The 27,604-nt window shown below is 38.6% G+C and overlaps 1 protein-coding gene across 1 annotated transcript in view; it reads left to right on the top strand.

Moving 5' to 3' along the window:
- Positions 1 to 27,604, top strand: part of PPM1D (protein phosphatase, Mg2+/Mn2+ dependent 1D) — a 57,457-nt gene that overhangs the window by 25,602 nt on the left and 4,251 nt on the right. Inside the window, exons 3-5 of the mRNA XM_045525583.1 lie at positions 3,432 to 3,556; positions 20,220 to 20,410; positions 24,988 to 25,230. Coding sequence (XP_045381539.1) covers positions 3,432 to 3,556; positions 20,220 to 20,410; positions 24,988 to 25,230 — 559 coding nt within the window. The remainder of the gene's footprint in view (positions 1 to 3,431; positions 3,557 to 20,219; positions 20,411 to 24,987; positions 25,231 to 27,604) is intronic.

The raw sequence follows: 27,604 nt of genomic DNA on the forward strand, positions 1-27,604 counted from the left end.
TCATTTTGTACTTGTTTCATTCCTCCACTGCACTGTCCAATATAGTCACCACTAGCTGCATATGGCTGTTAAAATTTTTAAAAATTAAATAAAATTTAAAAATCAATTTCTCATTTGTCTTAGCCACATTTACAGGGCTCAATAGCCACATGTGGCTGGTGGCTACTATATTGGGCAGTGCAGAATGAACATTTCTATCATTGCAGGAAGTTTCATGAAACAGCACTATTCAAATCTCCTGGCCTGCCCTCCCTCTTCAGATGAACTTGTCTTCTACTTTAGAAAGAAGATTGAGGCTGTTCTCCTTCAATATTCATGTTTTCCCTGGCTTAGAGGAAGAGTGATCTTTTTTCATTTATGCATTTTACACCTTTATTTTGCTTCTCTCAGGACTTTTATTCCATTTGTTCTCACCTCTCTCTAGTGTCTTTATTCCTGTAAAGTTAGAGCAGAGATGAAAAGGCCAAAGATGGAGGAGAATTGGCTGTGGCTGCTCCTTAGGTATAGGGCATTTCATAATGACATTCCTTTGGAGGTGGTCACCATGATCTATTCTGTCTTCAGCTTTCCATATCTTGAAGTCATTTTAGTTTTAGTGCAGATATATTCAGTGTTCATCAGTTTTAGAGAGATAAAGTCATGCTGCTTAAAGTCAGCATAGTAAACTAATAAGAATAATAAGAGACTCACGTAATATATATATACACCAGGATGTCATAGTACCATTAATAATGAGAAAAATAACTGATAAGATCACATATTATTGCCAGCTGCTCTGCATAACTTCCCCCTGTAGATTATTTAGATTACAATTGTCTGTCAATATCCACGAGGGACTGGTTCCACGACCCACTCCTCATCCACCGCCACCCCCCTGTAGATACATGGCATAGTATTTGCATATATCCTATGCACATCCTCCCATATACTTTATATCATCTCTAGGTTACTTATGATACTTAATGCAATGCCTATACATCACTTCATTCACATCGGTTCAATGTAGTACTTGGTTCACAGCAAATTTAAGTTTTGCTTTTTAGAACTTTGTGGACTTTTTTTTTCTCAAATATTTTCAACCCACAGTGGTTGTCCACAGATGTGGAACCCATGGTTACAGAGGGCTGACTATACGTATAATCAGAGTGTTTCTGTGTATACATGGGACCTGAATGTGAGGGGATCTAATTGGATTATCTTTTTTTTTTTTTTTTGAGACAGAGTCTCACTCTGTTGCCCAGGCTAGAGTGAGTGCCGTGGCGTCAGCCTAGCTCACAGCAGCCTCAATCTCCTGGGCTCAAGTGATCTTCCTGCCTCAGCCTCCCGGGTAGCTGGGACTATAGGCATGTGCCACCATGCCCAGCTATTTTTTTTCTATTTTTAGTTGTCTGGCTAATTTCTTTCTATTTATAGTAGAGACGGGGTCTTGCTCTTGCTCAGGCTGGTCTCAAACTCCTGAGCTCAAGCAATCCGCCCGCCTCAGCCTCCCTGAGTGCTAGGATTACAAGCGTGAGCTACCTCACCTGGCCTAGATTATTTTAGTGTCTTCTATCTTAGAAAGTCTTGGGAATCCCAATATCAGATAGGCTAATAATTGTTTCTTAGAAATGCTCCTTTGCTACTCTTACATCCCCACCACCTTTTCTAGCCTCCCAGAGGAATATTTCCTTTCCGTTAACATTTTTTTTAATCTGGAGAAATTACAATTAAATTGAGTTAAAGATGAGTTTTCTTTTACATCAGATTCTATTTCAGTCATGCCAGGCACAGATTGACAGACCATATCTATTATGTTTTGATTATAAGTTTTTTGTTTTTGAGACAGAGTCTCATTCTGTCACCCTGGGTAGAGTACAGTGGGGTCATCATAGCTCACTGTAACCTCAGACTCCTGGGCTCAAGTGATCCTCCTGCCTCAGCCTCCCTAGTAGCTGGGACTATAGGCACTTTCCACCGTATCTGGCTAATTTTTATTTTTTTGTAGAGATTACGTCTCTATGTTGTTCAGGCTGGTCTCAAGCTCTTGGCCTCTAATGATTCTCTCACCTTGGCCTCTCAAAGTGCTAGGATTACAAGCATACACCATCACACCCAGCCAGGAGGGTTTTCTTACTCTGCAACTCTCAAATGTGTATCTGTACAGTTGATCTGTTTACCAGAGTCTAGTTTCACACTTCAAATTATGGAACTATCTAAATACGTAGATATTTCTGCTGAGGTATTTCCTGTATATTTCTCAGATCAAAAATATTAAAACTGGGCTGGGCGTGGTGGCTCACGCCTGTAATCTTAGCACTCTGGGAGGCCAAGGCGGGCGGATCGTTTGACTCAGGAGTTCGAGACCAGCCTGAGCAAGAGCGAGACCCCGTCTCTACTGAAAAATAGAAATTAGCTGGACAACTAAAAATAGATATAGAAAAAATTAGCCAGGCATAGTGGCTCATGCCTGTAGTCCCAGCTACTTGGAAGGCTGAGGCGGGAGGATCGCTTGAGCCTAGGAGTTTGAGGTTGCTGTGAGCTAGGCTGACGCCACGACACTCTAGCCAGGGTGGGAGAGTGAGACTCTGTCTCAAAAAAAAAAAAAAAATTAAAACTGGGCTGGGCGTGGTGGCTCATACGTGTAATCATAGCACTCTGGGAGGCTGAGGCAGGAGGATATCTAGAGGTCAGGAGTTTGAGGTTGTAGTGAGCTGTGGTGACACCACTGCACTCTAGCCAGGGTGAGAGAGTGAGACCCTGCCTCCAAATAAATAAATAAATAAAATTAAAAATAAACAAATAACTAAAATAATGAAACTGAAGTACTATTGTGTTCCCCCATGCCCAGCTGAAACTCTCATAACTGTATAACCTTTCCTTTTCAATTTCTCTAATCACTGTTTAATCACTCTCCATTTATTTATTTATTTACTTTTGTTTACTTATTTTTATTTTTTAGAGACAGGATCTTACTCTGTTGACCAGGCTGGAGTGCAGTGGCATGATCTTAGCTTACTGCAGCTTTGAACTCCTGGCCTCAAGCCATCCTCCTGCCTCAGCCTCCCAAAATGCTGGGATTAAAGGCATGAGCCACTGTGCCTGGCCTCCGTCTCCATTTATATAAGTTCTACTTCCTCCCTCCTAATTTTTTTAGTCATTAAGTCATCTTTTTTTTTTTTTTACATGGTATCTATATTCAGTTTTCTTCACATTACTTCCATTCAGTTCTGTCTGACCTACTTCAGTAATCTCCACGTTCTCCTAATCTACTCTATTTTATCTTTCCTCTCTGAACAGAAACTTTGGCTTATGTATCTTTATATCTGAAACAGATAAGTCATTATTTTGTGATAATATAATTTCATTTTTTTAGTTACTTAATGCATTGAGCTACCTTAGTTCTTCCATTTTAATCATTTGGAGTATTTATGTGAGCTCTATTTATTTTTTAGTGTGATGAACAAGTCTGGAGTGAATCGTGTAGTTTGGAAACGACCTCGGCTCACTCACAATGGACCTGTTAGAAGGAGCACGGTTATTGACCAGATTCCTTTTCTGGCAGTAGCAAGAGCACTTGGTAAGTGGGACTTATATTTGGTGAAATCATACTGGATTTTTTACAATATGTGGTGGTAAAATGAGACAAGACTGAGAACTAAGCCCTTACCTGGCATGTGGTAAGAGTAGAGATATGATGATATTATATTAAATGCTTTAAAACCTAATTGAGTTGGGCATGGTGGCATGTGCCTGTAATCCCAGCTATTTGGGAGGCATAGGTGGGAGGATTGCTTGAGCCCAGGAGTTTGAAATCAGCTTGGGCAACATAGTGAGATCACATCTCAAAAATGAATGAATGAATGAATATTATTTGCTGAAAGAAAGAGGGGGAAGCCTAATTGAAGGGAAGGTTAAGGTATGTATTTCAGTGTCAATTGTCCTTTGACCATGAGTCATATTCAGTGTTTTGCTAATTTCCATCTGTACTTAGGTAAGTATATGCATGTCTTAAAACTATTTTAAAATATGTTTAGCCCTTAACATTCCCTTAGGAGCCTTCAAAGCTCATTTTCCTTTAGTTAGCAAAGTCAGTTGTCTATGATGAAATAAAAATAGTTATCTTTCTAATCTACCTGGTTTTGGAAGGAAGGCCTAGAGAATAATAGCTATTGAGATATCTTACATTGGCTATGCTAGATGGGGTAGTTTTACTAAAGAAGATTTCTCTGAATAAACACAAATTTATACCTTCTTTCTTATGATAGCTGTTTAAGTACTGACTTGGTGCCAGGCATTATAATACACTTTGGAGATATAATAATGATATACTTTTGCCCTTATGGAGTAAAACCATGTGGTTGGGGATACAGGCAATAAAGAAAGAAGTAAGTTTATAAATGAAATAATCAGAAAGTAGGAAATACATAAAAGAAATAAAGAGTTCATGGGAGAGGGGCCTAAATGCTTGTATGCTGTGGGCCCAGGCTAGGATCTTTCCTTCCTTATCCAGTAGCACAGTTTTTCTGTGTGTGTGTGTGGTGGGGAGGGGTAGGTGCTCCCCTAAGTAGCCACTCCTTGGTCCCTCACACATCCTGTAAGATTGAGTCAGTAAATGCTCTAAAGGGCAGGCAAATCGACCTCCCTGCCAGTAGGTGGTGCTCGCCAAAAGCAAAAAGCTGCAATGTTGTTTTTGGGTCCTGTGATTAGCTCTAGTCCCTGGAATGCCCCAGGTGTTGGGTGAGGCACTGGAACTACCAGTTTTTGAGCTATCTTCCAGCCCCTGCATTCGGGTGGAACTGCTGACCCACAGACTAGTGGCCCATACTAAGGAACTGACTCAACTGGTATTGCGAACCCCACCCAAGAACCGACTCAGCAAAGAAGACAATTTCTATGCCCCTAAGGTTCTGTCCCAAACCCAGCCAGTTAGCAGAACCAATTGCCTAGTCTTTTGCTGCCAAATTATCTTTAAAAACTTTCTCCCAAGTTTTCAGGGAGATGGATCTGAGAAATTCCTCCCATCTCCTCACATGGTGCCTGCAATATCAAACTCTTTCTCTGCTTTTTAAAAAAAGAAAGAAAGGAAGAAAGAAATGGTGCTGTGATAAATAATTTAGAAGGAAAAACCTGTTTTAGTGTCTTAGTATTGTATTTCATAGAAATGCCCCTTTTAGGAAGTATTTTTGAGTTTTTGGGAACTTTTATTTTGTTTGCTTTTTTTCTTATAGACTTGTTGAACAACAAGAATTATTTTTTTTTAAAGAGGTGAGGTCTTGCTATGTTGCCCAGGCTGGAGTTTAATGACTGTTCACAGGTGTAATGTTGGCACACTATATCCTTGAATGCCTGGGCTCAAACAGTCCTCCTGCTGGACTGCAGGCACACACCACTGTGTCTGACACAGGAAGTGTTATTTTAGCTGAGATTTGAAAGCTGAAAAGGAGCTAGTCTTATGAAGAATCTGTGGAAGAATATTTCAGGCATGGATCCCGAAGTGGGAAAGAACTTGGCATGTTCTAGGAACTGGTGAGGTGGAAATGGGTCTTATTCTTGGCAGATATTTGCATTCTCATCTAATTGCAGTGGGAATGGGAAGCATTGAAAGATATTAAGCTAAGGAGTAACATCTGATTCACGTTTTTAAAAGATCATTCTGGAGACACAGTGGCTCATGCTTATAGTCCCAGCTGCTCAGGAGACTGAGGTGAGATGATCATTTGAGCCCAGGAGTGTGAGGCTGCAGGGAGCTATGGTCATGTCACTATATTTCAGTCTGGGTGACAGAGTGAGACCCTGTCTCTTTTTTTATTATTATTATTATTAAAATTTTTTTTAGTTTTTTTTTTTTCATTCCATGGATGCTGAGAAGAGACCCTGTCTCTTAAAAAAAATTATTCTGCCTATTATGTACTGTCTCTTATTGATCTTTGATGAAATATACATAGTCCTAATTTTCGAGGAGTCTATAATCTTATGGAGGGAATAGATAAGAAACAAATGAGAAAATCATTTTTTAAAGTGTCATAAAAGAATTAAACAAGGTGATATACCAGTAATTTGTGGAGGGATAGTGGGTGGCAGAGGAGGCCTACTTTAGAGAGGATGATCAAGGAGCATTCTTTAAAGAGGTGGTATTTGGGTAAGACCTGAAGGAGGAGAAAGGAGTCAAGGAAAATAGCAGTCACAGCAGAGCCATAGCAAAGGTCCTTAGGCAGTTAGTGGACATTTGATTTTTCGTGGGGAGGAGTGGTATCCAACATATATTCTCTCTTCTTATTAACTAACACCTTCATTTCCTTTTGGGAAATTATCTCTTTCTTACTAAATAGTCCTAGTTTGAGCATTCCTATTTACAGTCCTTTTATAAAACATATAAAAGGTCAGGCATATGACCCCAGCTAGGCCAATCAGATTCTTTATTCTAGGATTTTAAATTTAAATCTAGTAAGGACAAAAAATGTTTTAAAAAATGATTGTAATGGGCCGGGCACAGTGGCTCACGCGTGTAATCCTAGCCCTCTGGGAAGCCAAGGCGGGAGGATCATTTGAGGTCAGGAGTTTGAGACCAGCCTGAGCAAGAGCGAGACCCCATCTCTACTAAAAATAGAAAGAAATTATATGGATAGCTAAAAATATATATAGAAAAAAATTAGCTGGGCATGGTGGTACATGCCTGTAGTCCTAGCTACTTGGGAGGCTGAGGCAGGAGGATTGCTTGAGCCCAGGAGTTTGAGGTTGCTGTGAGCTTGACACCATGGCACTCTAGCCCTGGCAACAGAGTGAGACTCTGTCTCAAAAAAAATAAATAAATAAAATAAATGATTGTAATGAATTCATCCTAGTGAGATTGGCTTCCTTCAGCAGCTGCCCCATTGATAAAATTGGGTTTTCTTTCTTGGTTGCTTGGAACTCTCCTGTTTCCATACCTGGTTCTCCAGCTTCTTGTCTATTCAGTGAGCTACTTGATTTTCTTCTAAGTTGCCTTTTGGCCTAAGTTAACCTGAGCTGGAAGTTGTCTGCAAGCAAAGTATCCTCATACAGGAAGAAGAGAATGTGGTGTCTTTGAAGAACAGGAGTGAAGCCAGTGTGAGAGGGGAGAGGTAAAGATATAAAATGAGGGTGAACATGAGGACACTTAACAGATTAGGAAGGATTATGCAGGCCAAAGTAAAGAGTTTGCTGAAGACATTATGGCTGGGCAGGAACTAAATCCTACAGGTCTTTCTAGACCATGGTAATAGATTTGGTTTTTATTTTAAATATTTTTGAGAAGAGATTGAAAAGTAGGAGAGAGAGTATACCATAGTAGGTAAGAGATGGATTTTGAATCCAAAATGCCTAGGTTCCATTCCCCATGCTGTTTGTTATTATCTAAACTTGGACATATTACTTAATATTTTGTGACACAATTTTTCATCTATAAAATAGGGCCTGATAATGCTACTGTCTTAGTCTGTTTTTTTTTTGCTATAGCAGACTACCTGAGACTGGGTACTTTATAATGAGGAAAAATTTATAGGCTCACAGGTTTTTGAAGGCTGGGATGTCCAATATCAGGGTGCCCGCATCTGGCAAAGGCCTTCTTGCTGTGTCATCACATGGCTGAAGGTAAGAGGGTGACAGAGCAAGATGGGGCTGGACTGGCCCTTTTATAATGGCACCAATCCCACCCATGAGGGTGCATCCCTCATGGCTTAATCACCTCGTAAAGGTCCCACTTCCTGATGGTGCTGCAATGTCAATTAGATTTCAGCAGAGGTTTTGGAGGGGACAAACATTCAAACTATGGCAGGTACCTACCTCATACTGCTGTGAGTATTGGATGACCTAATACATGTAAAATCCTTAGAATAATGCCTGGCACCTAGTAAGGGCTCTATAAATGTTAGCTATTGTTATTGATATTTATTGAAGTAGGGCAATGACAAGATCCCATTTGTTTTTAAAGGATCATTTTGGCTGCTACATAGCTAAAGTTTGTAGGGAAATAAAATTGGAGGCAAGGATATCACTTAGAGGCCTGTTGCAATATTCTAGGTACTTTATGTTTTAATAGATTGTAGAAATAGAAGGCTGTCCAACTGACCCAGGTCATTCATTCATAGTATAAGCATGTGATACAATTGATCTTTCAGTTGTTAGCAAGGAAAAAGAGGAGGGAAAGTGATAAGCTATTGCTTACATTTCAGATAGATGGTAAAATTTTGGATTGACTGCTGCCATTTATAGCATTATTGAGCTTTGAAAGGGAGTGCAAGAGGCAAGGAGTTACTAAAAAATAAAGGGCTTTTTATGAAGAATTTATTGGACTGAGGGCAGGATTTTACTCTAGGTTTAAAAGTAAGGCAGACCTTCAATTTAGAAAAGGAAATATTGGGTTATTTTGTATATATCAGTGTGTGCGCCAAGCATTTCAAATAAACCTTGAAACCCTTAAGTGACTGTGCAGAGAAAGAAAAGGAGAAGAAGTGGTAGAGAGGCAGCAGGAAAATCAGCTGGTTTTCCTGGCACAGACATTTCAACTCAGTCCAGTGATACTCTCTAGAGTAATTCAGACAAGTAATTCAATTCCTGCTTGAATGTTTTCAGTAATCTAAATGTTTCAAAGTACAAACTCTTTACTTTATTGAACAACTCTAATTGTTTATTGTGCGTTAAAAATCTGTCTCTATGAATCTTTCTGATATTTGGCCTTAGTTTTGTGTGCTGAAACAAAAACAGGGCAGTGTACTTATTTTGCCTGTTGCATAATGATAATCATTTATCTGTTCAAAATTGGTTGACCTATCTCTAGTCTCTCCTCTGCTAATTTCAGATCCTTCATTATACTCGTCATGTCCCTCTAGATATTTCCTTCAATAAATGTGGTTCCAGAATTGAGGACACTCTGCAAGATGTGGTCTGACCAGTTTGAAGTACAGTGGAAATATTTAGTTTTATTTCTACTAATAGAGTCCTGGAATCCTTTTTTTTCTTTCTTTTTTTTTGAGACAGAGTCTCACTCTCTTGCCCAGGCTAGAGTGCCGTGGCATCAGCCTAGCTCACAGCAACCTCAAACTCCTGGGCTTAAGCGATCTTACTGCCTCAGCCTCCCGAGTAGCTGGGACTACAGGCATGTGCCACCATGCCCAGCTAATTTTTTCTGTATGTAGAGACGGGGGGTCTCACTCTTGCTCAGGCTGGTCTCGAACTTCTGACCTCAAACCATCTACCCACCTCGGCCTCCCAGAGTGCTAGGATTACAGGCGTGAGCCACCGTGCCTGGCCAGAAATCTTGATATATGTGATCCTGTGTTTCGTCCATAGCTTTTTTCCACATTTGTTAACTACCTGGAGAAAGAAATAGTGTGTTCTTGATTTTGTATATTATACAAATATTCAAAAGTTCTTAGGCAGCAGGATATTAACATTGTCTTGAAGTGTCTCTTCACAGACTATTTTTTGTTGGAAGAAAGAAAAAATAGTAAATAGGCAGTAGAGGAGTCAGGCAACACTTTGGATGATCATAATGAAACTCACTAATGAGGGATAGTTGGACATTGTGTGCCTCCAGATGTGTGATACATTGAGAAGGACACTATATCCCTTGTGTAGTAGTCTGGGCAAGAATGTATAACCTCAATCTCGATTAAAGGAGACTAAAAAAGTGTTACAAGTAAATAGTATTCCTGCACCTAGACTGGATCCAAGAAAGGACATTATTAGGCCATCTGATAATTTGCAATATGGATGTTAGACAGTAGGTTAGTTTAATGTATCGATGAAGATATATAAAGCTGTTAGATATGCTGCAGTTATATAAGAGAATATCCTTATTCTTGGAAAGTATATAGTGAAGTATTTAGCAGTAGTGGGTTATGATTAAAAATATTATATATAATATATATAATTATGATTATGTATACACACTGAATGTTTATATATAGGTTGAGTATCCCTTATCCAAAATGATTGGGACTAGAAGTGTTTTGAAATTCTGATATTTTTTGGATTTTGGAATATTTGCATATACAAAATAAGATATGTTGGGGATGGGGCCCAAGTCTAAACACACAGAATTCATACATATTTTATATATACCTTATACATAGAGCCTGAAGGTGATTTTATACAATGTTTTAAATAGCATGCATCTATCACATGAGGTTAGGTATGGAATTTTCCACTTTGGTGTCATGTCAGTGCTGAAAAAGTTTTAAATTTTTGAGCATTTTGAATTTTAGATTTTCAGATTAGGGATGATCAACCTGTATATGTAGACAGAAAATGATAAAGCAAATGGTGTAAAATGTCAATAATAATTGAATCTAGGTAAGGCGTATGTGGGTGTTGTCTTTTAATTTTTGTAACTTCTTATACATTTGAAATTATTTCAAATAAAGTGTTTTAAAGGGTAGATAGGCTTGACAGTAATATGAAATTTAATAGGAATTAACATAAGGTACTAGGCTTGAGAGGGGGAGGAGGAATGGGTAAATTCACATCCAACGGGTACAATACACCCTATCTGGGTGATGGACACACAACTTTGACTCAAACTGCAAAAGCAATTCATGTAACCAAAACGTTTGTACCCCCATAATATTCTGAAATTTTAAAAAATAACGGTACAAGGCTTAAGTACAGAACATTAACAATATTTGGAAGATATCTGCTTTCATAGCAGCATTTCGTATGAAAAAGAACTAGGAATGTTTTTATAGTTGGTTAGTCATGAGCATAATATAATCCAACAGTGTTAAATGTAACTTGGCCACAAAAGGTAATGCAGTTTTAGAATGCAGTAATAGTATAATATTCAGAATAAAGAAGTGGTTGTGCCACTATACTCTGTACTTAAAAATACATCCATCCAGAGGAGGGTGACCAAATTGAAGATGATCCTAAAATCATTTTGTAGGAGAAAGAAAACAAATTGAGTGGGATTTTTTTGGTGTGCCAGCTACTATAGAAGTGTTTTAAATGTTATTTCATTTTTATACTTTATAAAATCATGGGAAGGTAGGAATTATTTCCAGTGTATCAGTTAATAAACTTCCTTAGCAGATCTAGTAAATTGACCAAGTCTACACTGTTGGCATTTGAGTACAATTTTGTCCAATTTAAGAATATAAACTCTTTTCCACTATATCATGTTGCCATTCTGCTTACCTGACACAGGATAACTTGGAAAGGTTTAGCTTGGAATAGAAATATTGAAGACACTTATGGCTGCCTTAATATTTGTGAAGATCTGTCATCTAGAAGAGGAAGTAGTATGGTTTCTTAAAAAGAAAATTGCAGTGAAGAGCTATAAAAAAAGAAGCAGATTTTAGCTTGGTAAAACAAAAATTTTTTCAGCTGACAAAAACAATTACTTTGTGAACTTTGGTGTGCCTTCCCTTCATTAAGAGTGTTCAAGTGGCTAAATGTTTACCTATGTGGTTAGTAGGGATTTCTACATTGTCTAGAAAACTAGAGAATATAAGACTTTGATGGTCTCTTATAGCTCTGTGTCCGTAGAAGTATTGTTAAAATTGTTGATCTTTGGATCAGCTTTCCATCATAATTAAGACAACATTTCAACTTTACTTTCTCACTGGGCATTTTAAGGTCTGTTCATGTTTATAAATGTAGTTCTGGTTTAATTATCAACTACTATATATGGTTTATTTTCAATATAAAACTAATTTCTTCTTCTGCACCCTGATTGGTGGACGTTTATGTTACACCCAAGCATTTGCTATTATGAAAAATGCTGCAATAAATATGTCCTTATTTATACACACATGAGAGTTCTTTAAAGTACATAACTAGAAGTGGAATTGCTGAGTCATAGTATGTTACTTACCAACTTTTTTTTTGCATCATGACACTCATACAAGATGAAATATTTCTACAGTAAATCAAAGGAGGCTATGTGAGGCTGAAGGTGACTGAGCTGGAGGTTCTAGCTATCCAGGACCCACCCTGCTGCCCCAAGACCACACTCATAACCCATCCGAGGCAGGCAAGTTGGAGAAGCTCAGTTCATAGCTATCTACATCTTTAGCTTTATTCAGTATTGCTAAATTTTTTCCCAAAGTGACTATGCCAGGTTATTACAGTCCCACTGTATTAGTTATCTATTGCTATGTCACAGAGTATCTTCAAATTTAACCAGTTTAAAACATTTTTTGTCTCACACAGTTTCTCTGATTCAGGAACTTAACTGGATAGTGTTCTGGCTTTGGGTCTCTAATGTGGTTGCAGTCAAGATGTCAATAATCATCTGAAGGCTTGGAGTTGGAGCATCTACTTCTAAGATAATTTACAAGGCCAGGTGTGGTGGCTTATGCCTGTAATCCCAGCAGTTTGGGAGGCCCAGGTTGGGGGATGGCTTGAAGCCAGAAGTTTGAGACCAGACTGGGCATTACAGCAAGACTTCAAAGAAAGCTTTGAATCACTTGTTGTAAAAGCCAGCTCCATATTTTAAATGTTTGCACTGGATCACTAAATCCAGCCCATTCTCAAGTATATCAAAGAATTTGTAGGCATACTTTAAAAACACATAGTTCCCATTTCGCCAAATACTTATTAAATATGTGCTATGTGCCATGTACTGTTCTAGGTGCTGGGGAGATTCAACAGTGAACAAAACAGTCAAAAATTCCTGTATCCATAGAGCTTATTTTCTAAATTGGGGGAAAATATGATAAACTAACATAAATAAGTAGAATATATATTGTGTTAGATACTGAGAAATGCTACCAAGAAAAATAATGCAGGAAATGTTGAGGGAGTACGGTTGTAATTTTAAATGAAATGGTCAGAGGAGGTCTCACTGAGAAGATGATATTTGATGAGTAAAGAGATGAGGCATGGAGACCATTGAATGTCTGGAGGGAGAGAATTTAAGCAGAAGTAACAAATGCAAGGATCCTTATTACTCATGATTTTTCACTAAGCCAGCTGGAAGGGTGGAGTTGCTATTGACTGATAGAGGAAAGACTTGGAACAGTGATAAGGGGAGGTTAGGAGTTTAGTTTTGGACAAATTACCTTTGAGGCACTTAGTAGACATTAAAGTTGTGGTGTCCATTTGTTTGTTTGTTTTTTGGGGTTTTCTTTTGAGACAAGATCTCGCTTTGTTGCCCAGGCTAGAGTGCAGTGGTGTCATCATAGCTCATTGCAGCCTCCAACTCCTGGGTTCAAGCAATCCTCATGTCTCAGCCTCCCGAGTAGCTGAGACTACAGCCACGTACCACCACACTTCATTTTTTCTTATTTTTTGCAGAGACAGGGTCTTGCTGTGTTGCCCAGGCTGGTCTCGATCTCCTGGCCTCTAGCAGTCATCTTGCCTCATCCTCCCAAAGTGCTAGGATTAAAGGTGTGAGTCACTGCTCGGCCTTGATTTTTCTTTTCTATCACATAAATATTTTCTCTTCAAATACCTTTTACTTTAATTTTTTTAGAAACAGTGTCTCACTGTGTTGCCCAGGCTGACTCAAACTCCTGGTCTCAAGCAATCCTCTTGCTTCAGTCTTCCAAGTAGACAAACTGCAAGGTGTACCACCGCCCCCTGTCTAATAATACCTTTGAGATTTTGACATATAAAGAAGTGAATTACTGTTTTTGGAGTTTACTTTGTTGTATGGTAATACTTATTGGCCTAAAGGAAATTAAATACCAGTATGTAGCACCATACTAATAGTTTTATGGCTATTTTTCTTAGTTTTTGAGAAAAGTCTCCTTATCACAATTGGTACCCTTATAGGCGCTGATGATCAGCACAAATGTAGCAAAGGTGCCTTCTAGTGGCTGCCTGATGTAATTGCATTTGAATCTTGCAAGTCATTTATTCATTGAACAGATACTTTTGAGTGCAGTATGTATGAAGCACTCTACTGTATGTCCAAGTACATAATTTTTGCCCTTGTGGAGCTTATAGTCTAGGGAAGAGGAACAGTATTTATCACATGATCACAAAAGGAACTGAAAAATTCCGATTTTTAACTATTTATATATGTACTAATAAGAATGTAAACGTAGGGATATTTTACCAAGCCAGAGAGGCCAGAGAAGGGATATTTGAACTGAGATCTGAAGAATTACTAGAAGAGAGGAAGGAAGAGGGTGTACTAGGCATAGAAAACGGCATTTTTGAAAAGCTCCATGATAGGAAGATGCATGGTTATGTAAGGGACTCTGAAGGCCAGTGTAGCTGGAATAGAGATGTGGGAATAAGAGACCTGGATAAAATGAGATATACTACATCTTACAGGCTGTGGTAAAGAATTGTATCTTTGGCCAGGAGCAGTGGCTCACGCCTGTAATCCTAGCACTCTGGGAGGCCGAGGCGGGAGGATTGCTCGAGGTCAGGAGTTCGAGACCAGCCTGAGCAAGAGGGAGACCCCATCTCTGCTAAAAATAGAAAGAAATGGTCTGGACAGCTAAAAATATATATAGAAAAAAATTAGCCGGGCATGGTGGCGCATGCCTGTAGTCCCAGCTACTCGGGAGGCTGAGACAGGAGGATTGCTTGGGCCCAGGAGTTTGAGGTGGCTCTGAGCTAGGCTGATGCCACGGCACTCACTCTAGCCCGGGCAACAGAGTGAGACTCTGTCTCAAAAAAAAAAAAAAAAGAATTGTATCTTCATCTTAACAACAGTAAACTATTATAGAGTTGGAGTGGGAAACATAATTAGATTTATGTTTTTAAAAATTGTGATAAAATATATATAACATACACAATAACCTACCATCTTACCATTTTAGGTGTATGGTTCACTGGTATTAAGTATTACACATTTTAGCAGGGCGCGGTGGCTCATTGCCTGTAATCCTAGCACTCCGGGAGGCTGAGGCAGGAGGATAGCTAGAGCTCAGGAGTTTGAGACCAGCCTGAGCAAGGGCGAGACCCCATCTCTACTATAAATACAAAGAAATTAGCCAAACAACTAAAAATAGAAAAAAATTAGCTGGGTATGGTGGCACGTGGGTGTAGTCCCAGCTACTTGGGAGGCTGAAGCAGGCGGATTGCTTGAGCCCAGGAGTTTGAGGTTGCTGTGAGCTAGGCTGACTCCACAAGGCACTCTAGCCTGGGCAACAGAGTGAGACTCTATCTCAAAAAAAAAAAAAAAAAGTGTTATACATTTATACCATAGTACAGCCATCACCATCATCCATCCTATATTTGTGGTTTTGTGGGGTTTTTTTGGTTTTTGCTTTTGCTCTGCTGCCCTGATGTCATTATTTTTAGTAGAGATGGAGTCTTTCTTGCTCAGGCTGGTCTTAACTTCTAAGCTCAAGCAATCCCCCTGCCTCAGCCTCCCAGAGTGCTAGGATTATGGGTGTGAGCCACAGCACTTGCTCCTATATTTGTGTTTTAAGGAAATGATTTTAGTTGCAGTTTTGAGAATGTGTTAGAGGGGGTTAATGTTGGGAAACTCTTCATGGGAAGCCACTCAGAGATTGCAGGGGATGGGGACGGTTGCTGAAATTTCCTGTGGATAAGGACCACTCTATGTCCTGTGTACTGCTGGCTGCCATGTGCCACTGGAGCAAGCAGAGAAGAGTTTACTGGAACCAGAAGAAAGGTCTGTTTTCTCCTGGAGTCCTTTCAAGTTCCCTCTGTTGAGTAAAAAGGGGAAATGGACATTAAGCAGGCTCTTTCTGCCAATGTCCAAGATACCTCCCTTCAGAACCTATAGATATGACATTCTGTGATCCTGTTTTGGTGTACAAACGCTAGACCAATAGTAAAAATTCTTAGTTAAAGGCCCAATTCTGATCCTTACTAGTTATTTGATCTTGGGTAAAGCCATGTAAACTTTTTGAACTGGTAAAATAAGGGAACTGGGCCAGGCACAGTGGCTCACACCTGTAATTCTAGCTAACGCTCTGGGAGGCCAAGGCAGGAGGATAGCTTGAGCTCAGGAGTTGAAGACCAGCCTGAGCAAGAGCAAGACCCTGTCTCTACTAAAAATAGAAAAACTTAGCCGGGCATGGTGGCGCATGCCTGTAGTTCCAGCTACTCAGGAGGCTGAGGCAGGAGGATGGCTTGAACTCAGGAGTTTGAGGTTGCTGTGAGCTAGGCTAACACCACGGCACTCTAGTCTGGGCATAGAGTGAGACTCTGTCTCAAAAATAAATAAATAAAATAAGGGAACTGGTTATGAATATGAATCATCTGGTGAGTTTGTTAAAAGTTCAGATCCTAGGGACATATACTAGCAAATTTGAAGCAACTTGACCATCAAAACAAATTATAACAGGAATAAGCTAAAAACATATTGAGTGAAAAAAATCCATAAGTCTGTACTGATGCTAAAAAATTGTAAAGAGGTAGATAGAGGAATGCAAAGCTCTTCTTTAAAAATACTATCAACTAATAAATGTAATTAGAATATTCTAATTCTGTCATCAGTTTAATAATTGATGCATACAAGAATCATCAAATAAAATATGGCATGTAGAATACATCCTTTAAGTGTCACCCTACAGATGCCTCATCAGTTACAAACAGACAAAGGCAACTTTACAGTGCCAGTAAACAGCATTTACACAAAGCGACCAAACTTGGCATTGCCAATGATAAGACAGACTGATGCACGGTCTCACCTCATGAGATATTCTGAGAAGAACCCAACTCCTGCAATGTAGTATTAACATTATGGCCAAAAAAAAGTTTGACCTATCACGTGAGTCCAGGAGTTTGAGGTTGCAGTGAGCTATAATAATGCCACTGCACTCTAGCCCAGGCAACAGTGCAAGACCCTGTCTCACAAAACAGAAAACAAACAGTTTAAACTGAACACAAACCCTTATATATAGCATGAGAATATGAGGAAACAACCAGACAAATCCAAGTTAATGGTCATTCTGCAAAACAACTGGCTTGGACTATTCACAATTGTCAATACCATGAATGATAAAAGCAAAAAAAAAAAAAAAAAAACCATAGGGAACTGTTTAGGGTTAGAAACAACTAAAAACCACAACTATATGCAATGAATGACCATTGAATGGACCTGGATCTTAAAAACGCATTATTGGTAGAATTGGGGAGATTGAACATGTACTTTATATTATACAGTAAGTAGTGTGGCAACGTGAAATGTCCTGAGTGTGGTTATGTAGGTCATCCTCATGCTTAAGAGATGAATGCTGAAGTATTAATATTGAGGTGAAATGTTTTTCTTGAATCTGTAACCTAGTCTCAAATGGTTCAGCAAGTAACTAAAACCATCTCTATACACGGATGACAACATTGTCTGCATAAAAAATCCTAGAGGATCTCCAAAAAAGCTACTAGAATTAATACGTGAATTCAGCAAGGTCACAAGATCCAAATTCAACATACACAGTCTATCGTATGTTTATTTATTTATTTTTTTAAGGCTACTCAAGTGAAGCAGTGGCAGTGGAGAAGGAACAAAGGAATCTGTAACTGGCTGTGATCAGTTAGTTGCAAACACTACTGCGCTTGGACCAACCTCTCATACATTTATGTACTAGAAATGAAATTTAAATAGTATCATTTAGGCCGGGTGCGGTGGCTCATGCCTGTAATCCCAGCACTATGGGAGGCCAAGGCGGGCAGATCGTTTGAGCTCAGGAGTTCGAGACCAGCCTGAGCAAGAGTGAGACCCCATCTCTACTAAAAATAGAAAGAAATGATTTGGACAGCAAAAAAATATATATAGAAAAAATTAGCCAGGCATGGTGGCTCATGCCTGTAGTCCCAGCTACTCGGGAGGCTGAGGCAGGAGGATCGCTTGAGCCCAGGAGTTTGAGGTTGCTGTGAGCAAGGCTAATGCCACAGCACTCACTCTAGCCCGGGCAACAGAGTGAGACTGTGTCTCAAAAAACACAAAATAAAAATAAATAAATAAATAAATAAATAGTATCATTTATAATTGCGCCAAAAAACGTGAAATATTTAGGTATAATTATAACAAAATATGCTCAAGATTTGTATGTGGGAAACTACAAAATGCTGATGAAAGAAATCAAAGAAAACCTAAATAGAGATATACTATATTCATGGATTGGGAGTTAAAATATTAAGATGGCATTTCTCCCCAAACTGATCTTTAGGTTCAGTGCAATCTTAATCAAAATCAAAATGCAGAGTTTCAGAAATTTAGAAGAAATGAGCCTTTCTTCTGGAAACACATTGAGATTTAGTAAGAAAGGAAGAGGTTAGCTAAAATACTGGTGACTAGTGATTTGGGAGTTGTCGATAACAGAGTTGGAAACTTGAAAGGATAGCTTCATCAAAGCAGTGTGCATATATGCTTGTATACATATAGACATCTCCAGAAGGATGAGAACATAAGAATAATAGTTGTTTCCTAAGTGGGCAACTCGGAAGGATGGGAATGGGAAGGGAGAATTTTCACTGTATATCCTTTTGTATCTTTTGATTTTTATACCATGTCAATATATTATGTACTCAAAAAGCCCAAATAATAGGGCAAACTTTGAACGTTTTGGGCATCACTTATGAACTCTATAAGTGCTGCCTTAATATTAATATTTATCTTACTGTCTTCGTGTTCATTTTTATTATTTCATCAACCAGGGAACTTTGTTTTGCTGGTATAAAGAGGTAAATGTGTCTTTGTGAGCTGACCTGGATTATAATAAGCTTTTAGTGGTCTCATGTGTTCCTTTTTGCTACTCTGAAGGTTGAATTGCCTCTTTGAAGAGGCTGGTTAGCAATGATTTTGCTATTTTAGAGTGGAGTAATTGATTTGAATTGTTCTTTCCTTGGACTCTGAGCATGTTTGAATTGGCCAGTATTTCTGATGGGAGCTAACGTGGAAGTAAATAAGGAGGAGAAAGAGCTTTCTCTGTTGTTTAACAAAAGGTCTGACCTACAGAAAGGGAGCAAAAGCTGTTTACCCTCTTGTCTGAAAACCTTTCGGTTTTAATTTAGGCCTGTCACCTGAGTACCCCACAACAAACAAAAGAGGCAGAAATTAATGTTTTCTTCTTTTTGTCTCTTCCTCACATTTTGGGAGCAAAAAAAGGTTTCACTTACATTGTCTTATGTATTACAGAAGAGTAGATGGTTTCTATATATTGTTTTTTTCTTCTGTTTCAGTTTTATTGATCTTTTGGATGGCCTGAGTCAACTAAAAGTTTTTTTCTGTTGAACATTCTGAGGTTTATATCTAATAGGTTTAAAAGGCAGAAGTTTAGGCATTGTTTTATGTGCACCTGAATCGATGAGGAGGGATATGTAAGTACCTTCTCTTTCTGGCTTACTGAAAGGGGGGAGAACTATTGCTCTCCAAAGACTGGTCTTGTGGTAGGTTAAAAACAGAAAAGTGCTCATTATCTCTGGAATTTTCTTCCAAGTGACTGGCACTTAATTCTGTAAGTTTTCATGAAGGTACTTCCCTGACCTAGAGGTTAACAGATTTTCAGATAGCCATTGGTATTCCTATTTGTAGGAGTTTTCCTCATCTTGTCCTTTGTCTTCAAAATTATCTTGGTTAATCCTAGCCCTTTGCTTTTCCCTATACATTTTAGAATCAGTTTGTCAAATTCTACAAAATTCCTTTTGGGATTTTGGTTGGAATTACATTGACTTTGTAGATTCTTTTGGGAGGAATTAATGTCTTTATAATATGAAGTCTAATATTATGTTATCTATGAATCTGGTTGATTTCTCCATTTAGATAATCTTTTAATGTTTTAGAATCTAATCTATAATCTTCTCTATAAAAGGCTTATTTACCTTTTATTAAATTTATTCCTATTGTAAATGGGATTGTTTAAAAATTTGTATTTTCTATTGCTACTGTATAGAAATACAGTTGCCTTTTATATGTTGGGTTTGTATTTTACAACCTCACTAAAGTTTCCTGTTATATTTTCTCTTTTCCAGTTCATCTATCTTATTTATTTTTATTATCTTACTGTTCTGAGAAGGACCCAGTATAATACTGAAAGAGAAGTGATGATACAAAGCATAGTTTTCTTACTCCTTCATTTTAAAAGGAATACTTTTAACATTTTACCTTTAAGTAAGATGTTTGTTATAGATTACTGATGGATATTCTTTATCAGATTAATTAAGGGAGTCTTTTTTCCCTGAGTTTTCTAGGAATAAAAATTTTTATCACGAATGGATTTTGATTGTTACCAATTGCTTTTCTGCATCTATTGAGATGAATTGTGTAGATTTTCTCCTTTATTCTGTTGCTGTGATGATACACTATTAGCTTCCAAATAATACTTCTTCCTTCTTCTGCTGTCTTCCTCCAGGTGATTTGTGGAGCTATGATTTTTTCAGTGGTGAGTTTGTGGTGTCACCTGAACCAGACACAAGTGTCCACACTCTTGACCCCCATAAGCACAAGTATATTATCTTGGGGAGTGATGGACTTTGGAATATGATTCCACCTCAAGATGCCATCTCAATGTGTCAGGACCAAGAGGAGAAAAAATACCTGATGGTGAGAAGAGATTCAATAATTTGATAATGTTTTCTAACCATCGTTTTGGTACTTTTGTCAGGGGTCTTTTTTTTTTTTTTTTTTTTTGAGACAGAGTCTCACTTTGTTGCCCGGGCTAGAGTGAGTGCCGTGGCATCAGCCTAGCTCACAGCAACCTCAGACTCCTGGGCTTAAGTGATCCTACTGCCTCAGCCTCCCGAGTAGCTGGGACTACAGGCATGAGCCACCATGCCCGGCTAATTTTTTTGTATATATATTTTTAGTTGGCCAGATAATTTCTTTCTATTTTTGGTAGAGACGGGGTCTCACTCTTGCTCAGGCTGGTCTCGAACTCCTGACCTCGAGCGATCCACCCGCCTCGGCCTCCCAGAGCTAGGATTACAGGCGTGAGCCACCGCGCCCGGCAAGTCAGGGGTCTTGAACATGAACTAAGGAAGGATGTTTACCTTGGGTAGACTTTTACACTTGCCTGGATTTACTAATAGTTAAAACATAGCCTTTGCAGCTCCCAATTATTAGAAGAATGAGACAGAAAATAAATAAGCGAAACTAGATAACAAAACACACAACTGCTTACTCCAGTATGAATGGCCCTTGACTTAACTGACCTGTGAAACCTCGCCAATCCTTTTCTTCAAAAAAAAAAAAAAAAAATGACATCAGGCCGGGCGCGATGGCTCACACCTGTAATCCTAGCAATCTGGGAGGCTGAGACAGGTGGATTGTTTGAGCTCAGGAGTTCGAGACCAGCCTGAGCAAGAGCGAGACCCCGTCTCTACTAAAAAAAAAATAGAAAGAAATTAACAGGACAGCTAAAAATATATATCGAAAAAAATGATCTGGGCATGGTGGCACATGCCTGTAATCTCAGCTACTCAGGAGGCTGAGGCAGTAGGATTGCTTGAGCCCAGGAGTTTGAGGTTGCTGTGAGCTGGGCTGACGGCATGGCACTGTAGCCCAGGCAACAGAATGAGACTCTGTTTCCAAAAAAAAAAAAAAAAAAACAAAAAAGATCAAATTTGCCTACCATTTTTAAAAAATTCAGTGATTCTTACTGTAGTTCACAAAGTTGTACAACCATCACCACTATCTAATTCCAAAACATTTCATCATCTTCCCCCATCCACATAAGGAAGTATCTGGAATCAAAGGCACATGGGATGGGTTATCTTTGGAAGGGATGATCTTTCTCTGAGATGGGAGGAGTGGTAACGCTATACATATTTTGAGGTAAAAAGGAGGCAAATTAATTGAACCTGTGTTAAATTGCTTCCATTCACTCAGCTAACATGGTAGGTACTTAGTACATGTGACCTTTGACTGAATCTAGATTTTACAGAACAAATGCTTTTAATGAAGAGATTTGTTCTATGAAGTTTGGATTTGGTCAAGGGGCCACATTTAGGGCTCTGGAGGGCCACATGTGGCCTTGGGCCACAGGTTTCCCACCCTTGTAGGTACTAGGTACATAGGATACAAAGGTAAATGGGATATGATCCTTGCTCAGCACTTAACCATATTATTACAAATAGAATATATAAATAACTATCAATCCCATTGGATTGTGAGTTCTTTTTTTTTCTTTTTATTATTATTATTTTTTCTTTCAGCAGAGGATTGAGTTCAATAGATTGTGAGTTCTTTAAAGGTGAGAGTCATCTCAATTCATTTTTACAATCTCAGGGCCTGATGCGTTGCATTTTGTCAGTGATTATCAGATGTCAAAGATTAAATAATATAAAGCCTGTTTTGTGTAAAGGATTTAGAGTTCTTTAATGATCTGAGAGAGATCATTTCACTACTGTGATGAGGACAAAAGCCTGTTTGTAGTGGATTGGGAGAACCTATTATGAACACCAAAGAGTTTTAAAATGAGTATTGAAGGAAGTATCCATATGACAAAAATGAAAACAAATCTTATGAGAACTGGGAAGGCAAGAAGATAGAAAAGTTAGGAAGGCTGCATAGGAGGTTTCTTAGAAGAGAGTGATATTTGAGCAAGTCTTAAAGGTAGGGTTGAATTTACTAAGTAATAGATCAAAGGAGGAGAGAGAAGCTTTCCAGGCTAAGGAACTAGAATATGTAGCATCAAGACGGAGAGATGACTATGACATATTCAGATTTTACACCAGCTTGGTGTGACAGGAGGATAGGATGCCCTAGAAGTGAAGGGAGATGAGGCAAAAAGATTTTGATTGATAGGCAGCTAGATTTTAGGAAGCTTACTCATTGCAGGATGGGAGATAAAATAGAAAGTAGATGACAATGGATATGAGGCTATCTAGTAGGAGGTGTAGGAAAACCATCTAGCCCTTTAGCAAAATTAAACAGATACAAGATTGGCAATGAAAGAGAATGGATGGCAGCAGTGATTAGTGAAGGATCCCCAAGAGAAGATGAATTTTGGTGAGTGGAATCATATGGCTCATCTCGACCTCTCTTCATATGTTGATTCTTATCAACTTTTTTATAGTGTAACTGGTTTGATTTTTTATTAATGGATCTATTAGACTTCCTTCTTACATGTTGATGTTATATTCCAAATTAGAAATTTTGCTTGCAACGCTCGATCTAAGGCAGTGATGGTTTACACACACACACACACACACACACACACACACACACACACACACACACAGAAGAAATACATGGGTAGTAGAATTGACGGCACTTAGGTTTATAAGAAAGAAGAATATGATGACACCTGAATTTCTGACTCTGGCAGAGCGATTATCAAGATGAAACGCATTGTTTTGAGGGAGATGGGAAGAATTAGTTCAGATTTAGGCATATTGAGTTGGAGGTACCTGTAATTCATCTAGATAGGTATCTTCAGTAAGCAGTTATAAATATTTGAGAGAGCCAGGTGTAGTGGTGCGTGCCTAGTAGTTCCTGCTACTTGGGAGGCTAAGGCGGGAGGATCACTTGAGCCCAGGAGTTCGAGGCTGCACCTGTGAATTGCCACTCCACTCCAGCCTGGGCAACATAGTGAGACCCATCTTTTGCACACTTGAGAGAGAAGCCTGGAAATGCTAATTTGAATGTTAACAAGAGTTAGGTAAATCTGTGGCAATATATGAGATCACTTAGGGAGAGACTGTATGGTAAGAGAGGATATAATGATAGAGAAACCCAAGTCAGCAAAATTCTAGTGAGCCTAGGAAAAAATGCAGGTAAGGTAGTGGAAATGTCTTAATTAGATTTCTTTTTTCATGGAGCTTTGTTGGGAAGGGAAACAGGTAACTGAAAAGGTGAAAGGTAAAAGAGTCCTTCAGGGAGTCCTCAGTATTTGGAGAGTGATAGATCGTGTGCCCTGGGGAATGTGATAGATTCATGAATTAGAAATTAATGCTACCTTTAATGAATTATGAGATGCACATTTTTTCACCTTTTAACATCCCTGAAATTGTAATGCTTTTTCTAAATGGTGTATCATAGTTCTGCTGAGGCTAGGCACAGTGGCTCACACCTGTAATTCATCAGTCTGGTAGGCTGAGGTAGGAGGATCACTTGAGGTCAGGATTTAGAGACCAGCCTGAGCAAGAACGAGACCCTGTCTCTACTAAAAATAGAAAAATTAGCTGGGTATGGTGGCGCGCACCTGTAATCCCAACTACTCGGGAGGCTGAGGCAGGAGAATCACTTGAGCCCAGGAGTTTGAGGTTGCTGTGAGCTAGGCTGACGCCATGGCACTCTAGCCCAGGTGACAGAGCGAGACTCTGTCTCAAAAAAAAAAATTCAATTGACAATGTTTTTTCTTTCTTTTGTGCCACATAAAGTGATGCTTTCATAAGTGAAGGTCCATGGTACTCCATCCACATAAAGAAACAATCTAATTAATCTAGTCAGATAGTTACAAAAAGAATATCAGAGTATCTTATTTGTGAGTTATGTTTATCTATAATAACTTGATGTTTACTCCCCTTTTTAAGTAACTTCTATGTAATTTTTCCTAATTAAAGCTACAGTGAAGACTAAGTTTTCTTGATAAAAAGATGGAAATATGAGTGGAATTTAACCACAGGATAAAGCCTTGTTTTATTATTTAGAAAAGTACTGTTTTTTTTTTTTTTTTTTTCTTTGAGACAGAGTCTCGCTTTGTTGCCCAGGCTAGAGTGAGTGCCGTGGCTTCAGCCTAGTTCACAGCAACCTCAAACTCCTGGGCTTTAGTGATCCTACTGCCTCAGCCTCCCGGGTAGCTGGGATTACAGGCATGTGCCACCATGCCTGGCTAATTTTTTCTATATATATTTTAGTTGGCCAGATAATTTATTTCTATTTTTTTAGTAGAGACAGGGTCTCTCTCTTGCTCAGGCTGGTCTCGAACTCCTGACCTTGAGCGATCCACCCACCTCGGCCTCCCAAAGTGCTAGGATTACAGGCGTGAGCCACCGTGCCCGGCCGAAAAGTACTGTTTTAACATATTAATAGTTACGGGGACTGGAGAATGTTTGAAAATTCAGGAGCTTTATTTATGTTGGCCACATTGAACACCCAATTTTTAATTTGATACAGAGGTAGTGGCAGCTAAAACTGAGTTTTTACCTTCCTTCTTCTTGTTCTTCTTTTAAATACAGGGTGAGCATGGACAATCTTGCGCCAAAATGCTTGTGAATAGAGCCCTAGCCCGCTGGAGGCAGCGTATGCTCCGAGCAGATAACACAAGTGCCATAGTAATCTGCATCTCTCCAGAACTGGACAATCAGGGAAACTTCACCAACGAAGATGAGTTCTATCTGAACCTGACTGATAGCCCTTCCTATAACAGTCAAGAAACCTGTGTGATGACTCCTTCCCCATGTTCTACACCACCAATCAAGGTATATACTTTTATAGTTTTTAAGTTATGTTTTAATAGTTGAAATTTCTTTGGTTAGTGTGAACTGAAACAGTTTTTAGATTTCTGTATAATAGGATTTTGGATTTGAGCTAGGTTCAAGAAAGTGATGGATCTTTATTATGTAACTTATTGTGAGAGAGCCATCTTCACATCAGTACTAATCTGAATGCCAACCATGTGTATAGCAGAAAGGTGATTGTGGCCCCAGAAGAATATTAATGTTTGGAATTTAGCGGTCCCCATCTAATACTATGAACATTTATAAAGCATTTAGAAGTTTGTGAAGCACTTATACATATTTCATTTGTACCTCATAACCCAGAGATAGTGTTAATGTTGTTATTTCATTTTATCAGTAATAAGCCTGAGAGAAATTAAACAGTCTGAACAAGGTCATAGAGACTCAAGATGATCTGGACCTGAGGATATCAGACCTTAGAACTGGTTGTCTCTTAACATGAGTAAGAAACATCATTTCTATTTCTTATCCATGTTAATATTGAATCAGTTTAAGATAAGCAAATTTTAAATGGATTACATATTTCCCTTTTTCTGATTTACTAAGAACTCTAATACTTAGTTGTGTTTTCATGTAATTTTTTTTGTACCAAAAATTAGTAATATTGATAATTGCTTTGATATAAAGCATGGCTTTCTGAGATTGTGTTTTCAGTAGACCATTAAAATGGGAAATACAGTGGAATCTTATGCCATCTATTCAGGTAGTTTTTTATTTTTTTTAATTTAATTTAATTTAAATTAAATTTTTTTTTTTTTTTGAGATAGGGTCTCACTCTGTCCCCTGGCTAGAGTACAGTGGTATCATCATAGCTTACTGCAGCCTCAAACTCCTGGGCTCAAGTGATCCTCCTGCCTCAGCCTCCCAAGTAGCTGAGACAATAGGTGCCCACCACCATGCCCTGATAATTTTTTCTATTTTTGGTAGAGACAGGGTCTCACTGGAATTCCTGGGCTCAAGTGATCCTCCCGCCTTGGCCTCCCAAAATTCTAGGATTACAGGCATGAGCTACCACGCCCAGCCTCAGGCAGTTTTTTAAAGTGTCAAAGACCTTTAATTTGGGGTATTGTGATCCTGTAGTTAATACTTAAAAATTTATTGTTACTGCTTTGTTTTCTTTCACTTTACATATTTATGGCAAAAAAAGTACATATGGTAAAATGAGAAGGAATCTTTTCATTTAGAAATTGACAAATTATTTTTTTAAGCCAAATTTAGCAGTTGGGAGTTGTATACCAATTTTAGTGACACTAATGTTAGTAAGTTCTGATAACTCACTACCATTGGACCAGCCAACACATTATTATACTAATTTTCGTAAAGGAATTTCTTGCCAAAGCTTTCTTTTGTTTTTTTTTTTGAGACAGAGTCTCACTGTGTTGCCCGGGCTAGAGTGCTGTGGCATCAGCCTAGCTCACAGCAACCTCAAACTCCTGGGCTCAAGCGATCCTCCTGCCTCAGCCTGCCGAGTAGCTGGGACTACAGGCATGTGCCACCATGCCCGGCTAATTTTTTTCTATATATATTTTTAGCTGTCCAGACCATTTCTTTCTATTTTTAGCAGAGATGGGGTCTCCCTCTTGCTCAGGCTGGTCTCGAACTCCTGAGCTCCAACAATCCGCCCGTCTCGGCCTCCCAGAGTGCTAGGATTGCAGGCATGAGCCACCGTGCCTGGCCCCAAATATTCTTAATATTGACCTCAAATAAAAATTATTGCAGTCTGCTGATTGGCATTAGTAAAACCATATACAAAATATGTTTTTAAAATTGTTATTCAAATTCTAAAAATAATTGACCTAATAATAATCCCAAAGTAAAGATAAGGAGACTTATGCGTGCACTGATACGCAGGCATGGTTATTTGTTAACCAATTGGCCCTACCCAAATATGAGAGAATATTTAGATCAATTCTAAATAATTAGTATTGTTCTGATCTAACAAGTAACAAAGGCAAATTTCTGCCCAAGAAATTGGTTTTGTTTTGTTTACCTTAATTTACTTAATGGTGAAAACTCAGGAGTAACCTTGATTTATTTCATTGTTATTGTTATCCATGTTTAGTAACTATGCATTTGAGACTAGATTTATCTTTCTGTAAATATGTCTACTTCTGTTTGCATTCTGAAGTAAATTAGTCTTTGTTTTGGGGTGGGGACAGTGGAAATACCTTTGTTTAAGTGATGGATTATTATGGCCCACATTTCTTTCTCCATTCTTTCTTTAAGGCAAAACTAAATCTAGCTATGTTTCACAAGGGAAGAGCTATAAGAAGTAGGAACAGGGGTAGAGAAGAAATAGTTTCAGAAAATTAAAACTTAGTTTCAGTTGTATTAT

This window comes from Lemur catta, chromosome 15, assembly GCF_020740605.2.
Source record: "Lemur catta isolate mLemCat1 chromosome 15, mLemCat1.pri, whole genome shotgun sequence".
NCBI classification, from domain to species: Eukaryota; Metazoa; Chordata; class Mammalia; order Primates; family Lemuridae; genus Lemur; species Lemur catta.